At 36.7% G+C, this 17,604-nt stretch overlaps 1 protein-coding gene across 7 annotated transcripts in view; it reads left to right on the top strand.

The window, feature by feature from the left end:
- The window catches only part of Mdm4 (MDM4 regulator of p53), a 34,504-nt gene extending 17,150 nt beyond the window's left edge, over positions 1 to 17,354 (top strand). For 2 of the 7 annotated variants that reach the window (XM_027945673.2, XM_027945674.2), the window contains 6 exons: positions 846 to 913; positions 1,820 to 1,919; positions 3,625 to 3,782; positions 5,761 to 5,910; positions 7,491 to 7,571; positions 10,249 to 17,354. In XM_027945673.2, coding sequence (XP_027801474.1) covers positions 846 to 913; positions 1,820 to 1,919; positions 3,625 to 3,782; positions 5,761 to 5,910; positions 7,491 to 7,571; positions 10,249 to 10,821 — 1,130 coding nt within the window. In that variant the 3' untranslated portion in view covers positions 10,822 to 17,354. Of the gene's footprint in view, positions 1 to 3; positions 914 to 1,819; positions 1,920 to 3,624; positions 3,783 to 5,760; positions 5,911 to 7,490; positions 7,572 to 10,248 lie in introns of those variants that run through there. The other 5 variants (XM_071600145.1, XR_011703989.1, XR_011703990.1 and 2 more) reach the window with 5 other exon arrangements.
- The last annotated feature ends 250 nt before the right edge of the window (positions 17,355 to 17,604 follow it).

Below are 17,604 nucleotides of genomic sequence, written 5' to 3'. Positions count from 1 at the left end.
TAGTAGCCTTGAGAAAAACTTTTGTCTGCTTCATCTCCTTTCTTAGGAAATGTTTGTAATAATTTGGGAAAATTAAGTTTTTGTTTAAAAAAATCCAATATATATTCAGGTAATAGAAACTTAAATTATAAATCATCACTGACACTTAGAATATCAGTTTGCTTGAAGATGCTATTGTTTTAAAAGCAAGTGGGAGAAAGTCTATGTTTTCAGATTTTATAATCTGACTCTTAAAAAAAAACAAATTAAATTAAAAAAAAACATTTTTTGTTTCTGTTTGAAGTTAGGCAAATTAGGTAGTAAAGGAAGAGATGATAAAAATACTCTTATTTCTTGATTGGGGCTACTTTTCATATAAAAAATTGAAAGCTTGTCATTTTTAGTAATTTTTCACTTCTCCCCAGATATATTTTGGTATTATTTTGAATGTGGCCTATCTTGGTCTTTGTTATTTTTATTTTTCAGTACTGGGGATTAAACCCAGGGCCTCATGCATGCTAGGCCAGTACTCTACCACTGAACTATAGTTTATTGTTTTACACATTTTATTTTGAAGTGAGGTCTCAGGAAGTTGACTAAGCTGGCCTCAAACTTGCAATTCTCTTGCCTCAGCCTTGCAAGTAGCTGGGATTATAGACCTGTACCACCATGCCAGGCTGGTCTTTGTCATTTTTTTTTATTAGTGCTGGTTATTTCTTTCAAATGAGAGCCTTGTCCAGCCAGAACAGTGAAGTATATCTGTAGGGCTCAAACCTGGCTTTAGTGTTGTTTGCTGAGGTCCTTTTTGTGTGGAAAGAATGGTTATTACCAGGGAAGGTTTTCCTTTTGTTTTACTTGCTATCCAGATGCTGCTCAGACTCTCGCTCTCGCACAGGATCACAGTTTGGATATTCCAAGTCAAGACCAACCGAAGGTAAAATCACCACACGGTGACTTCTTTTGTTGTACAGAGTGGCCCCTTCTCTGTACCTGTGGATCTTGGACTCCCAAGGCCTTTCCTCAAATGTGGTAAGAATTTAATAAGAAAGGTCCTTGGGAGTTCACAGACCAGGGACAGAGTGAACCTTCTCTGTTCTGCCCATAACAGAGTTCCAGTCTCTGAATCTTTCTTTGGGATGTAGCACTTCTGATCTTCAGTTCTTCCAGTTGCGTTGTCTTTGGGTTTGTGTGTGCCTGTGCGTTTGTGAAGGATTGTATATGTATTTGTGTATATAGGTGTTTGAGAAAACTGCTTTATTAAAAATTTTAACAGGGTTGTTGCAATTAAGTTCATGTTAGGCCATTTCCTAAAGTTTCCTCAAACCTGGGGAAGTTTTAAAATCATTGGTAAATGGTGAGAGTTTCATATTCTGTCTGAAATATGCCTAATTTTGTGGTAGGCCTAGTGGCTTTTTTTTTAGTTGTAGTTGGACACAATACCTTTATTTATTTATTTTTATGTGTTGCTGAGGATCGAACCCAGGGCCTCGCATGTGCTAGGCGAGCACTATCTCTGAGCCACAACCCCAGCCCCTAGGCTAGCACCTTTATACAGATCATATACTCTTAGATAGTGTACAGGTAAATACTCTTAAAAAACAGTTTTGACCTTTTTGTAGAGGTCATTGTCCCCCACTCCCAGGTTTGGGATTCTCGTATCTTTGCTCATAATGGGTTGAAGAGAGGTGTTGTGTTGCTTTACTGGATGACTGTTGTGAATTGTAGAGATCTTGTGCATAACCCATTGTGTTGCACACACTGGTGAGCCAGAATGGAACTGCTACATCCCCTGGTCTCAGTCATTTCTACTATACTGATAGACATCTTTCCCTTCTTTCAGCAAAGTGCAGAGGAAAGTTCTAATTCCAGGAAAAGAATTGAAGAGGGTGATATTCCCGCACTGCCTACCTCAGAGCATAAATGCAGAAATTCTAGAGAAGGTAAGTTTTGGATTAAGACTTCCTTCTCCTGTTCGCACCCCCACACACACACACTTTTTTTTTGTGGAGGGGTAATTATTTTTTAGAAAAGGTATCTGGATATCTTAAGCACTAGCTGTAATTAGGACCATCATAGAAACTTGAAGATAAGAGAACTCAAAAAAGTAATTCATGTGAACTAGGAGGGGCATATGTCATATTTTTCATTCTTTTCTAAAAATCCTTTTCAACCATTGTTAACTTTAAGGTGATCTAGTGCTCTTTTAGCAACCTGGGATTACTGCAGTAGTGTAAGATCTTCTGTTAGATAGGATGCCTTAGAGAAGATTAGAAAATAGCTGCTTATTGATTGGTTTGCTACTGATGAATTTTTTGCATACATAAATTCATCTGCCTTGGTAGCTCCTATATATAAAACAGTAAGTAAAATAAAAGAATAACAAAATAAAAGAACCATTAATTCAAGACACAATATGAAGTTTGTGATGGAAATTTGGGAATAAATAGTTTAGGATTTTAAGAGAGATCTATAGATAGGGTGAGGGTTTTTTTTTTTTTTTTAATGGTATTAGGAATCAAGCCCTGGGCTGCTTCATACTTGAAAGGCAAGCATTCTTACCACTGGAGCTAAACCCCAACCCATGGACGGAATTTTTAATGGGAAGATTTCCATTTCCTTAACAGTAATAGAGCTTGAATAGATAAGGATACTTATGACTTCATCTCAGAAATTTGACTTCTGATCATTTAATCAACGAATAAATAGAAAGATGCCACCCATATGCCTATGATAAGCAGGTTGACTTATTTTGTAAGTAGATAAAGGATCAAGAGACAAATTTTTTGCAGAAATTCTTACACCCCTATAGAGCTCAGCACGTTTAAGCACTTCTGATTGCCTTTGGCAGGCCTAGTGTATAAGGTAGGTAGAAAAGAGTCTGAAAGTAGGCAAAGAGTGAATTAGAACAAAATCCTAGAGTATGGGAAAGAATTTCATGTGATAGCAGCAGATTTACAGTAATAATTGCCTTGAGTGTAGTTCACATGTACAATACAAGATCTTTTATGTGAAATAAATGGGCCTTAATACTTGTGGTGTTTCTGAATGCTTAATTCCAGTAAGAGTCTACCAATCCAGAAAGGACTTAATGTATGTGTATATTTGACAACTAGAGTTCACTGTTAATAAATGGTTGTTATCTACAAAAGCATATGAATTATTGAGAACTGTCTCAAAGTGTGTGATAACAGTATGACTGCTTTAACTACCCTGTGATTGCCCATTTTGATCTCATGGTTAGGCCACTGTGTTGTCAATGATTTTGCAGTCCTGTAGATTGAGCCATTACCAGGCACCGTGGACTAGAGCAAGTCATTGTTTAGTTATTACAGTGATGTGAATGTTTAAAATGCCAGTATGTGGTGGTTTAGAAATCTTTTTAGAATGATACCATTGTTCAAATAGTTTTTGAGATTTAGATTCCTTCATAAATGATCATCTACTTCTATTATCATTACTAGCTAATAAAGCCTAAACAGGAAGCAATTTGGGTTCTGCCACTAAGACAAATAATTGATTTCTGGTTCTAATTAAGAATAGGAATTTCTTTTTACCTATCTTATAAAGAGATTGTTAGTATTCTGAGGAGACTGTGAGTTCTTAAATGTTGTATACATAGTTATTCTTTCTATTTAATTTCTATAGATGAAGACTTGATAAATTTAAGCCAAGATGAGACATCTAGGTTGGACCTTGGGTTTGAGGAGTGGGATGTAGCTGGCCTGCCTTGGTGGTTTTTAGGAAACTTGAGAAACAACTATACACCTAGAAGTAATGGCTCAACTGATTTACAGACAAATCAGGTAAATTTCATGTTTGAAAGGGAACTTATTTTTTTTTTTAAAGAGTAATATTCTTGGTTACTCTTGACCATAAGTTGCATTGTCTTAAGAATTCTTTTTTTTCCTTTGACTTTAAATACTGTCTATATGTATATGATGCCCACATTTATATCTCTAGCCCTGACCTCTCCCCTAAATGCCCAACTTTCATATTGCACTCTTTATTTAACATCTTCCCCTTTGGATCTAATATGTAAATGAAATCTTGATTTTTTTAGTTTTATTGAACTTTCCTGAGCCTTCCCTTTTTCATAAATCTACTACTACCCAATTATTCCTGCCAAACACAAGGACATACTGATTTTCTCTGTCATAGACCACATTCATAGTTATTAACTCTTTATCCAAAACATATACAGAACCTCACTAACCACTTTTTACTGTCCCACTGTCATAAATTAATTCAAGTCATCATTCTTTCTCACACAGATATGGTAGCCACCTCACACCACAAATGTTGTTATTCTTGTTCGTCTAATAGATAATTTTTTCTCGAGTAAATTTTTGTGCCAGTGATTGAACCCAGTAGTACTCTACCACTGAACTACATTTCCAGTCCTTTTTTTTTTTAATTAAAATTTTGTTGTTGTTGTTGTAGATGGACACAATACCTTTATTTTATTTTTATTTGGTGCTGGGCATCAAATGCAGTGCCTCACATATGCTAGGCAAGTGCTCTACCACTGAGCCACAACCTTGGCCCCCAGACCTTTTTATTTTATGTTGAGACAGGATCTTGCTAAGTTGTGGAGGCTGACCTTGAACTTCTTATCCATGTCTCAGCCTCCCAAGTCACTGGGATTACAGGTGTGAACCACTGTACCCCACTCAAAGAGTAAATTTTTTAAAGGATAAGTTACACGTATAATTGCGTGTATAATTCTTCAGTGGCTTCAGGAAGCAAGTAGAATAAATTCTAGGATCCTTTCCATAGCCGTAACTGAACTGTCTGGCTTTCCTCATCTGTCATTCTTTGTGTACATTCCAGATATACCAGGCTTCTTTCTGACCCTGTAGCCCAAAATTCCTTCCTCCCTCAGGCAACATAAATTTATTTTTTTCCTCTTTCTGAACTGTCTTCCCCCAAATTCTTTCATTGCCTTCTCATGATTTAGGACTTACTGCAAATGGAATTTCCTTATAATTATCCCTGGTCACCAAGGCTGTCATGTTGAACATTTCCACTGGGATACATTTACCTTTTTTTTTTTTTTTTTTGTAGTTGTACAGTTTTAAGTGGTTGCCCTGCCAAACCATCCCTAATTGTCTCCTTCTCAAGATCTGGTTCCTTACCTTAGTTTATATTCTCCATTGCATCTTATATATGCAATTATTATCCAATTCAGTATCTTACATATGTATTTAATTATCTGATTACTCTCACTGAGATGTAATATTCACCGCTCTGTTCCCTTACTTAGCACATAGAACAGTGTCTGGTACGTAACAGGCGTTTATTGAGTAGTTTTTGAATAAATGAATGGACATATAGCAAGGGCAATGTAATAGGTTTTAGGTTACCATTAGTATTTCTTCAGGAAGCAGTCATTGTCTGTTAAAGGAAAGAATATGTCAGAATTAATGGAATGATTTTTACAAATCCCAGAGGCCACTTGTAGAAACAAGTGTCAATGAATTCTATTAAGTTAAGTAACTTTGGGTCCTTAATCCTTAAACTCTTTGGTACTATTTATTGAATATTATACCTGGTTTACTATTAAAGTAGAAAATTCCTTGCCATATACACTTCTATCCATGAATTTGTTTATCCACAGTAGGTGTCAGCTAGATGTGTGTTGAATATATACACTTCTGTTGAGGAAAGGTGAGATGTTCTCTGGAGATGTAATGTGAAGATACTAAGTTTTTGGTTCATTTCTATTCAACATTTTCTGATAAACACTGATTATAGAAGTTCATGTTTGTTTTTCTCTATTAGGATATAGGTACTGCCATTGTTTCAGATACTACAGATGATTTGTGGTTTTTAAATGAGTCAGTTTCAGAGCAGTTAGGTGTTGGAATAAAAGTTGAAGCTGCTGATACTGAACAAGCAAGTGAAGAAGTAGGGAAAGTGAGTGACAAAAAGGTACGTTCTGGAAAATTTAATGTTCATTGCTTTTATGTGTTCATAGCATGATCTCTTTAGGTTGCTGTTATCTGTTTGTACAACAAATTTCTCACACACTTGTCCCTTTTTAGTTTTTAATGTTTCCCTATATCCAATTTTAAGGTTCATAATAAGTTATTCCAGAAGTTAAGATAAAGTTTCATGGTGAAGCCCCTACCTAATTAGAAGCAGTAAGCTATTCTTTATCCTGTTGCTTATCTAGTTTCTCCTCTAGAAATTCTCCTTTGTCCATCTTTAAGTATATCTATAAAGCACCAATTTAGAAAAGGAAGGAAAGGAAGATAAGTAGAGTAGAGCAAGAATAGGGGGAGGGGGCAATCAAGAGAAGGGGGGCATTGGGGATTAAAATGAAGTAAATTAAATTCCATGATGTATGATTTTTATCAATGAACCCAACTATTACATATAGCCGTAATGCACTAAAGGAAAAGAAATCCTGCTGTGCTAACAATTCAAGCTTCTAAATTGTCTCAGTATTTGCTCCTGTAGGAGAAGAAATACTGGTATCTTAGAAATATTCATAGCTTTCATGATCATTTTATAACTAAATGGTAAGAGAGAGAATTTTTTATACCTATTTTAGAGTTAAAACGGGAGAAGAGAGGAGTGTCATAAATGGTGTGAACACACTAAAATGAAGTGACACTGGCAGCATAAGTCTCAAAAGAAATTGGGCAGCAGATCTAGTGGTCAGCCTACAGAAGATTTTCATTAAACATCCATTAAATAAATATGTGGGAGGAGAGGCTTATGTAGAGGTTCATAGTTGTTTTCCTAATTGTTTTTGTTCTATTTACTGGACCACAAAGCTATCTACTTGGGTTTTAAGTAGATATTCCCCACATTTCTTAACTTTTTGTTTCCTGTTTTTTTTTTTTTTTTTTTTGGCAAGGCAACCAGAATATCGCATAACCAGTTTTTAGTCTTCTTTATTTTGGTTCTGTTTTGGTACTGGGAATTGAACCAGGGTTGCTTTACCACTGAACTATGTTCCCAATCCTTCCTTCCTATCTATGTATCTACTTACTTAGAGGCAGGGTCTTCCTAAGTGGCTGAGGCTGGCATGAAATTGTGATCTTCCTGCCTCCGCCTCCCTTGTTGCTAGGATTACAGGCGTGTACCACCATGCTCAGCTTAATTTTATTCTTCAGTGTGAAGAATAAAATTTTAAATGGCTTTGCTTTCATTCTTCGAGTCTTCCTAGATTCCCAAGATCGATTTCTATTTTTAGTATTTTGTAACTGTTTTACTCTTGATGTTATTTATTTTCTGTAGTTGTAAATTTGGACACCTCCCTTCTAAATGTAGAAGATATTTGGTAACCCTTCTGAGGGCCTTTTCAATCATTTGCTACTAAAATGTCAGCTGGGTGTGTGCTGAACCATGTTTTTGGTCTTATTTAAGCTAGCTCCCTTTTAAAAGTGCTAGTGATGGAGGCAGAATGTAGTTTTAAATTGAAGCTATTTTGTCTTGCTTTCAGGTAATAGCCTTACCTATAAGAGATAACCCTTATTAATGATATGTCTTTGCCTTCACAGGTGATTGAAGTGGGGAAAAATGATGACCTTGAGGACTCTAAGTCCTTAAGTGATGATACTGATATAGAAGTTACCTCTGAGGTATGAATGTCCAGTAAAAGCTGTTTTGTACTGGCCACATCTTTAATCCCAGCAGTACACTGTGTTGAAGGAACACCTTCCCCTGCCCTTAACTAGCCACCATTCCTTGTTGCTAAGAGATACCAGATTTTTTTATGTGTGTCCCTGCCCCCACCCTTCCGAAGTACCAGGGATTGAATCCAGGGGTGCTTTATCTCTGAACTATATCTTCAGCGGTTTTTATTTGGAGGCAAGGTCTCACTTAGTTGCCCTGGCTAATCTTAAATTTTGGATTCTCCTTCCTCTGCTTCCTAAGACCTTGGGATTACAGGTGTGCGCCATGCACCCAGCTCTTTACTTCTTATTAGGGGTTTATTGGAATTTGAGAAGGGAAAAGGATCAAATTTCTCCCTACTTTGGAAAGGATGACCAAAATTCCTCTGTGTTCCTGCCTTCAAAACTCTTTGGACTTGGCATGATGGAGATATAGTTAAAGTACTCCTGTGTTACTTTTTCCTACTAATTATCTTTCCGTAATTCCATGTACAGAATTGTAGGCTATCTAAATTTTTTTGACGAGTACAAAATAATTTTGTCATTGTTCTCTTAAGCAAATGGAGGGGCTGGGGTTGTGGCTCAGAGGCAGAGCACTCACCTAGCATGTGTGAGGCACTGGGTTCAATCCTCAGCACCACATTAAAAAAAATATTGTGTCCAAATGGAAAACAGCTTAGTTTCCATATAGTTTAATATTAATTGAAGGTTATTAAAGATTTGGTATTAACCTCTTAGATAATAGGTATGAATTTGTACCAATTGACAAATCTAACCCCAAATGTATATGTTCCTTTTCTCTTTTTTTTATGTTATTTCCCCATTTTTCCTTCTAGTGCCTCTTGTAGCTAACTCACTTTGGGAGAAAGGAAATGGGGGATAATTAAGAAGGGGATTTTACATTTTGTAGTTTGGTGAGAGAAACTTATTTAGGTTGTCCCTGGTGTCCATCCTCCCCCTGCTCCCTCTGCACTGCTGTTGATCATTATGGTAATTCTTTGAAGTTATCTACATAACTAATAAAATGATAAAGTAGAACATATTGGTCCACTAAGTGTTCTTGACCATAATGTAAATACCAGAGATAAATGCTTTTATCTAAACTTATTAAGCAAATAGACTGTAAATACATCAAATCAAAGATGCCATTGACTTTATTAAGCCCTATTATTATTAAAAGAGAACAAATGATGCCAGTTAAACTGTGGCATATTATCAATTATGAATTCCAAATCTCTGAAATTCCTTTGAGTATTTGTGTAGCATTTCAGATGAGATTGGAAGATCTTAAACTTAGTGAGGGTGTTTTGTGGCTCTCTGGAGAACAACCCAGTTTTACAGATGGATGTGTCCCTGCTGCTCAGTCTGGACAATTGAGTTATAACTTCTCAACTTGAAGTGCTTGGCCTTTGTCCTGAAAGAAATCAAGTCTGCCAGTGTCAAATCATTGATCTTGTCAAAGCCAAGCAATTATCTACATTAAACACTCAGGACTTGTTCCAGGTAGCTACCTTTGAATTAAGTAAGGCATTTAAAATTCATCGGGCTCTAATGTTTCCTAATGTATGTAGGGGAAAATTACTTGGGCATTCAGGACAAGAACATTCATTTTTCAGAGGTTATGATTTAGGCATACAATTAATAACCTGTGATCTTGAGAGCAGTGAGAGAACATGAGTAAAATTGAGTAGTTTTCAGATCTCACTTTTAGTTTTCTCTTTGTCAAGTTTAATAATATTTGTTAATTAGTAGGAAAGAAAGAATATTGTCTGTTCTTCATTCTTTACCTTCTCATTGGATAAAGGAATGAGTTGTACATAGTAAAGTGACCTAAAAAAGGCATCAAGGAAGAGCAAACAATGTAAATTTTATTCTGACTGGATAGAAAATAATAATTTAAACACCCCCCCCCCCTTTTTTTTTGGTGGTACTAAGATTTGGACTCAGGGGTGCTGTACTTCTGAGCAGCCCTTTTTATTTTGAAACAGGGTCTTGCTTAAGTTGCTCAGGCTGGCTTTGAACTTATGATCCTTTTGTCAGCCTCCTGAGTCACTGGGATTACAGGTGTGGGCCACTGCACCCACATAATTGAACTTTCTTAAAAATAGCTATATCAGGGCTGGAGATGTGGCTCAAGTGGTAGCACGCTTGCCTGGCATGCGCGGGGTGCTGGGTTCCATCCTCAGCACCACGTACAAATAGAAGAAAGTTGTTGTGTCCACCGATAACTGAAAAATAAATATTAAAAAAAAATAGCTATATCAAATTTTGACTTGAAAATGGCAGGGTTTTTGTTGTTGTTGTTTTGTTTTGTTGCTGTTGTTTTGTTGTTTGTTTGTTTTTGGGGGGGTGGGGTTTGGTGCTAGGGATTGAACCCAGGGCCTTGTGCATGTGAGGCAAGCACTCTACCAACTGAACTAAACCCCCAGCTCCTGAAAATGGCAGTTTTGAGTATCCTAAGTGTAAAATTTCCAAAGACTTTCTTTCATGTGGCTGTAGACTTTATTCAAATTCTAGGCTGGATCACTGGTGTGTCTTGACTTCTTCATCTATCATTAACTTAGTGAGATGTCAAGAATTCAGCTTTCCTTCCCTTTTCCTCAGTTCACTACTGAGTATTAATTGGCTGTATTTGTCTTTATAGGATGAGTGGCAGTGTACTGAATGCAAGAAATTTAATTCTCCAAGCAAGAGGTACTGTTTCCGTTGCTGGGCCTTGAGGAAGGATTGGTATTCAGATTGTTCTAAATTAACACATTCTCTCTCCACATCTGACATCACTGCCGTGCCTGAAAAGAAGGAAAGTGAAGGAATTGATGTCCCTGATTGCCGAAGAACTGTTTCAGCTCCAGTTGTTAGACCTAAAGATGTATCTATAAAGGAAGGAAATTCTAAACTTTTAAATCCCTGCAACTCAGTGGAATTCTTGGATTTGGCTCACAGTTCTGAAAGCCAAGAGACCATCTCAAGTATGGGAGAGCAATCAGATAACGTCTCTGAGCAGAGAACAGATGTAGAAAATATGGAGGATTGCCAGAATATCTTGAAGCCATGTAGCTTGTGTGAGAAAAGACCACGAGACGGGAATATTATTCATGGAAGGACAAGCCATCTTACGACTTGTTTTCCCTGTGCCAGAAGACTAAAGAAGGCTGGGGCTTCATGTCCTATTTGCAAGAAAGAGATTCAATTAGTTATTAAGGTTTTTATAGCATAGTTGAATCAATTGCAAAGAAATATTAATTAGGAGCACCAGGTCACGTATGGAAACATCAGTATTGACTATCTCTACTAAGTGTAACCCATTTTATATGTTCATTTGTACATGTAAACATCTGTGTTTTGGATTGTTTTTGCTTTGAAGCTTATATGGAACTTAAGACTATTTTAGAGCTAGATGATCAGTTTGGGGGCTTCATTAATGTGAAAAGATACATAAAAGTCACTCAATTCTCCCTCCAAAGATGAAGATCTGGGAGGGAACAGTTACCAGTATAAACATAAATATTCATTCATTCATGTATCAGATTATTTGAAGATTAACCCTTTTTAAAATTTTATTCCCTAGCCTTCTATTTAATGTTGTTCTGGAGTCAAAATTCAAGGTAGTTATTAGAAAAATACTAGGATTAACGATGAAAAAAACAAATAATCTGATTAGTTAATAATGTCTATTTTATTCTGCTGTCCTTCCATTCTCCCCTTCTCCTCCCCTTTAGTTCTAAAAGAGACAAGATCTCATTGTGTTGCCCAGGCTGGCCTCCAGCTCATGGTCCTCCTGCCTTAAGTTTTCTAAGTAGTTAGGTTTATAGGCATGTGCCACTGCACATCACTTAAACTAGGTGCAATGGTTATCAAATATTTGGCTAACACAAATAGAAACAGAAAGTAGATAAATTTTTGCACATTTAAAAAAATCTAGATATAATTACATAATGAAATGTTCCCTTTGGGTGAGTTTTAAAAATCTGAGTAATTGCACAAAGCCCTGCATTCAGTCCCCAGCACCACACACACACACACACAAATGGTCATCACCACTCTAAACATGTTGTAGGATACTCCTCTCACTGCAAAATATTTACTTTTGAGACAGTCCTTTAACCATTTCATCGTTCTCTCCCAGAATAGTTTTCCTTTTGCACATTTTTAATATGAGATCTCAATTTTTAAATTTTAAAATTACAAAGGGTATACCTACCATCTTAGTATATTGTATATTATATGTACACTTCAGAAATATTTTTGTCAAAGTTTTGGAGCTATAAATTTAGCAGATTAAATTTATAGAAAAGTACTGTCACATGAACTGGCAAAATCTATCATTTTAAGATTGATGAGCCAAATCACATGAAACTTTGAGTCAGAAAATGTTGTAGTTCAGATAAATATATGAGCGTATATCTGGCACAGCCTTCTCAGTGATAAGTTGTGTCTTTTTTTGTTTCCCTGTGGTACTGGGGATTGAACCCAGGGCTTTGTGCATTCAAGACAAGCACTCTACCAATTGAGCTATATCCCTAGCCCTCGGTGATTAGTTTTTTTTTTTTTTTTGAGAATTCTTTAATATTTATTTTTTAGTTTTCGGCGGACACAACGTCTTTCTTTGTATGTGGTGCTGAGGATCGAACCCGGGCTGCACGCATGCCAGGCGAGCACGCATGCCAGGCGAGCGCGCTACCACTTGAGCCACATCCCCAGCCCCGGTGATTAGTTTTTAAAAAGAAAAGGCACAAAATTTTTTAACCAAAGCTCCCCTTGCTTTGCTTTCTTGTATTCATTTTCTCTTAGGAGCCTTCCAGGGTTTTTTTAGTCTCTTTGTACCTCTGGAGTTGTTCATACCTCAGGGCAAAGACCTAAAGTAAGATTAGCGTGAGAGAATTAGGGAGTATGACAGTTGTAAAAAGGGAAGTAGTTCAAGAAAAATGAATATCTCTAAATCTCTTTAGTCACCTTAAGTCACATCAGGTTTAGGACAATACATGTAGACACTGAAGATTTTCAAGTTGATTTCCTTATTACCATACATATATCATACACAGTAAAATCTTGATGTATCCTCAGGGATAGGAATACATCATTTTGCAAATGAACTTGGGGACCAAAAAAATCACCTGGTTACTTATTAAAGTACCCAAATTCCCAGAGACGGAGCTCTGAGGTCTGGGCCATTTAAACAAATATTCTTGGAGACTTTAATTCAAGTTTTCTTGAGTACTCTAGTGGAAGCCCCGCCCCAGGAGGGTTTTTATTTCCTGTTCTTGTAGGTTCAAAACAGGAAGTAGGCAGCACAAGGTCCCTTTATCATATTAGTTTCTAGAAGGGAAGTTTTCTTAAAATTTTTTAGAAATTATTTTTAAGTATACATTTTTTAGTTGAAGGTGGGCACAATTTTTTTTTTTTAATTTTTATGTGGTGCTAAAGATTGAACCCAGTGCCTCGCACATGCTAGGCGAGCACTGTACCACTTTAGCCACAGTTTCTGAATTTTAAGAATGATGTATTCAGTCCCTCTTACTTTGCACATGAAGCCAAATGATAAAGCTGATGATTGGGGGTTACTAGAGTCCAAGTCTCATGACCAGCAAATCTTAAAAATACCTGTTAACTTTTGGTAAATATTTTAAAGAGTGGTACTTGTTGAATTTGGGACAAGTAATAACCTTAAAATATATATCTTCTAATGTTTTTAGAGACTCTGATTTACAGCCAAAATGAGACTTTAGAAAGAATAAAGATTTTTAACATTTCTCCCAAAAGAAAGACCTGGTAAATGTCAGGCTTAGCGAAATCAGAAAACTGCTCCCACTGTGAGAAAAGTAAAGGTAACAGAGGGACTCTGAACCATTTTCTCTAGGTATTGTTTTTTCCTGGGAACTGAAGCTCAAGTGTGGTGTGCTCTCTGCATTTAGGGATGTTAGTTTTCCCCCTAGTAAGTAAAGCTTACTTACTAAATGTTTTGTTAGAACATCGTGAATGTTGTAAAATTTTAGAAAATTTCATCTCTGTCCCTCCCTCTATACTTACTTTGTAAAGTTTGATAGCTCTCCATTTTTTTTGGATTTTTGCCAGTCAGATGCTTTTGTAACTTATAAATCAGAACTGAAGATCTGTAGTTGTGCCCTGTAATCCACTTATATAACTTGCAGTTTTTTGTAAGACTTAAATGAGAGAAGAACTACACATTTATTTATGTTTGTATATTTATTATGCTAATTTTGGTACATTCATACTCAAGACTTACTCCTGAGTCCACTCAGTTTCCTTCCTTTTTCCTCAGCTGGAGTTTTCACTGCCTTTTCCACTCCCCCAAACCCCAGCACCAAGTACTTTACTTACAGAATCCAAGGTATGTTTTCATTTTCTTTAGTTTTTGTTTTGCAGTGTTAGGGGTCTGTGTTTGAGCCAAACTTCCTGTTTACCTGCAGAAAACTAAACTATCTTAATTTATTTCTGATTTTGTTTTTTCATTGCCTCTAAAGCAAAGGTATAGTTTGTGAAATCTTTTAGAATTAACTAAAAGATAGACCCTTCATCTTTTAGTTGTGTCTATGGGGACGTAGGCTCTGCTTTTTTGGAAGTAGCACCAGTTTTCCCTTATCTTTCAGCATCCTACTTCTGGTTTGTCTCCGTCTCTCCCCTTTCACTTTTCAAATGTCGTCTTGGGCATTCAATTACAAGATCACTAATCTTGATTATTAGGAAGGAGCTTTTAAAATAAATATAAAATAAATAAAGTGGAGTTTAGTGTTTTCTGCTGCACAATGCCATAAGACATTAATGAAATCACAGCATCTAATTTTTTCTTTTAGTGCTTAATCAGACTGATAATCTATGCCAAGTTTTTAAGCTGGTATTACTATTTCTTTATAGTCCATCTGAAGATATCATATCATGTCTGATCGTAGGCTGAAACAGTAGAACCAAGTTCGGCCTTCAAACTGCCATAGACTTGTGTAATTTAAGATTGAATCACTGCCAAGTTTTTGAGATAATGTTGGGGTCTAGTTATAATTTGTGTATATTTAGATGTATGTAATATGTAGAAGGTTCCTTGGTTTGGATGAGTTCTTTTTTTTATTTTATTTTTTATTGTGGTGCTGAGGATCAAACCCAGTGCCTCACATGTGTGAGACAAGCGCTCTGCCACTGAGCCACAACCCAGCTCCTGGATGAGTATATTTAAAGGTAAAGATCCTTGTGACAGCTTTTTGAGTATGTCAATTCAATGCCATGTTGGCTCCTTTGAAAAGTAATTAATAAGAAGTTGATGAATGTTTTTGGGTTCTATAAAGCTGTTGTAATGACACCTCTTGGTATACTTTAGAAAAGAGGAAACTTGCTGACCACCTGTTTGGATTTTGTTTCCACAGAGCTATGTGAACTTCTGAAAGTATGTGGCTTTAGATACTGTGAATTTTTTGTTTTCTGTTTAACCCATTTTGTGCCTAAATTGTTCAGACTTATAAAGAATAATTTTGATGATCCTTCCCATGCTGAGTGTATAGGTACATGCACACATACCATGTCAAGACTGATGCTGCCTTTGCTACAAGTGGTTGTAGATAAAGAGCTAGTTGTATTTAAAATCTACACTTCAAAGAACCTGCAAGCTCTCCCTGTGCCAAAATTAAAATGTACAGTGTTTACAAATGTTTGGAATTTTGCACTGCCATAGAGAATGGTGAGTTTACTTTGCTGGATTTTCTGATTTGTGAGTAGATGAGCTATAGTTTAGCATAGGAGGGGAAATTTTGAGCATCCTAAGGCCAAACTGGAAATGAGTATCTGAGACAGTTGTGAAAGTGGTTTCCTAGACCGAATTTGGGGACAATTTTTCCTTACTGTTTTGAGATGTCATTTGTGTTGGCAAAGCTCTCCTTATTGTCTTTGCTATATTCATTTATAGACAACACCAAATCTCCCCTCCTGTGGGAGAATGTGAAATAAGCATTTTGAAGTCTTCTGATGTAATGAATGTGCAATTTCATGTAATGCTATTATTGGTGAATGGGGCTTTGTTAAAATTATTGCAGTAAACCTACCTTTCAGATTTACTGGACCTCCAGTAGCCTTTTGAATGACTGAAAATGTTAGAAATAGTCATATCTGTATAAGGGAGTGATTTATGTTTCTTGGTAGCCTATCTGAAATCATGAAGCCACCTCACTTGCAGGTAGTCATTACTCCCACTTAGGGTCTTCATTAAGTGCTCTCTGGTTACCCATTTCTTCAGGTAGAAAGGTCAAGGCCCTTAAAAGGGCCAAATAGTGTTGTCAAAGCAATTCTTTTCTCAGAGCAGTTCTGTAATTGGGCAAATGCTTTATTGAAAATTGGCATTGTCATTATAACACATGAGAGTTAGCAGCACATTTAATTTCTTACCCAAAGGCATTTTTGTGTTTTAACAGTAAGTACTTTGTTGTCAACAGACATTTCCACTTCCTTCCACCCTCACACTGTTGCTCTTAAGTCCTCTTAAAGTTATCTGTTTTGGGATGTTGCTTTTATACAGAGGCCTTGTGTGTCACTCTTGGACAGTTACAACTATAATGTCTTAAGTTAAGATTCCCCTTTCATCCAGTCCTGAGCAATACTGTGTTGCAGAGTGAGATTGTGGGTTCCAGCCATGAGGGAGGGAAGCCATGACACTAGAGGCTCCTGTCTAACATTATAACAGTGGTAGTTGAGGCTTCCTTTGTGTGTGTGATGTGATAGCAGTTGGCTCCCATACTCTCAGCATTGTCTCCGCTTCGTGCAGGGGAGAATTATTCCTTTTCCCTGTTGTTTGTCTTGTTTTTCACCAAGAATCAAAATGTTCCCTTTGCCCACCCCCCCTTACACCATTTTAAAACCAACAGAAAATTAAATGTCTTTTGGCCTCCTCAGCACTCGGCACAGAAGTCATAATCAGCCTCTTAGTAGGACCCTCTGTAGTCCATAGCATGCACTAATTAATGCCTCTTGGATAGAGAAAGATTATCCCCCTTATTTGAGTTTCAGCCTTGAACTTCTTTAAGCTTCAGTTTTATCATTTGTAAAATGAGCACACACACACTTACCCTTTCTACCTCATGGTTTGTTGTGGGAATTTAGTATGGGGGAGAACCTTTAAAACCTATTATTGCCTTGAAGAAGGTGTAAGGAGTTATTATATTCTTGGTTGATCAGGCTTTGGGGTATACAGAATACCTCATGTCCTGGAAGCTGAGTTTTTCATGCCTGCCTAGCAAAGCCAGTGTTGCTTACCAAAGTCCACACTCTGGCTCCTGTCCTGTCTTTGACATGATACTCTTGATTAGAAGAGTTCTGTCACCCGGTGTCTGAGAGAATTGTGTACATTTGGATTAAAGATTGTACCCTGATAGACCTGTCTTGCTGTGGCCTTGATGTGCAAAAATTCTTTCTACCTACACTTGAGTAGGTGGCGTGAACTGTACTGTCACTATACAGAAGCCATGGCTTTCTTCATATTTCTAATCAGGTGGTCATTGTCAGCAGGAATAGCAAATGAGGTTTCATAAAGTAGGAGAAAAAGGCAATTAAAGTAACTCAGAAGTGACCAGCTCACTAAATGAGGACTGAGGGGTCTATTTTCATATATTCTGCCTGGTTTTTATAAGTACCGCTAGGTTAATAGCTCTGTATCTTTTTGGTGTTTGCACTATGTAATGCTTTCAATGCCTTTTGATTTTATTGTGTTTTTGGCTTTTTTTCATATGTATATATTAAAATATTTTCACTTTCATACTACGTTGTCATTATTGGGGAAATAATTTTATATAGAGCTATGATTTGGGAAAGTTATTGAACTGAAAATCAATAGTAACTTTCCTTCATGTTACCTATTAGAGTAATTGCTGTATTTCATTTTCAGGTCCCCAGTACTGAAGGAAAGCCTCAAATTTTGCAGAGTATTTTTAGAAATTACGAGGTTATTATGTTTTTGAATTGGGATTAGTGCAAGAGATGACAGAGAATTCGTCACAAAATATGAGCA

This window comes from Marmota flaviventris, chromosome 12 (genome assembly GCF_047511675.1).
Source record: "Marmota flaviventris isolate mMarFla1 chromosome 12, mMarFla1.hap1, whole genome shotgun sequence".
Classification (NCBI taxonomy): domain Eukaryota; kingdom Metazoa; phylum Chordata; class Mammalia; order Rodentia; family Sciuridae; genus Marmota; species Marmota flaviventris.
Note: the sequence above shows the minus strand (reverse complement) of the source record. Positions and strands in the feature narration are given on the sequence as shown.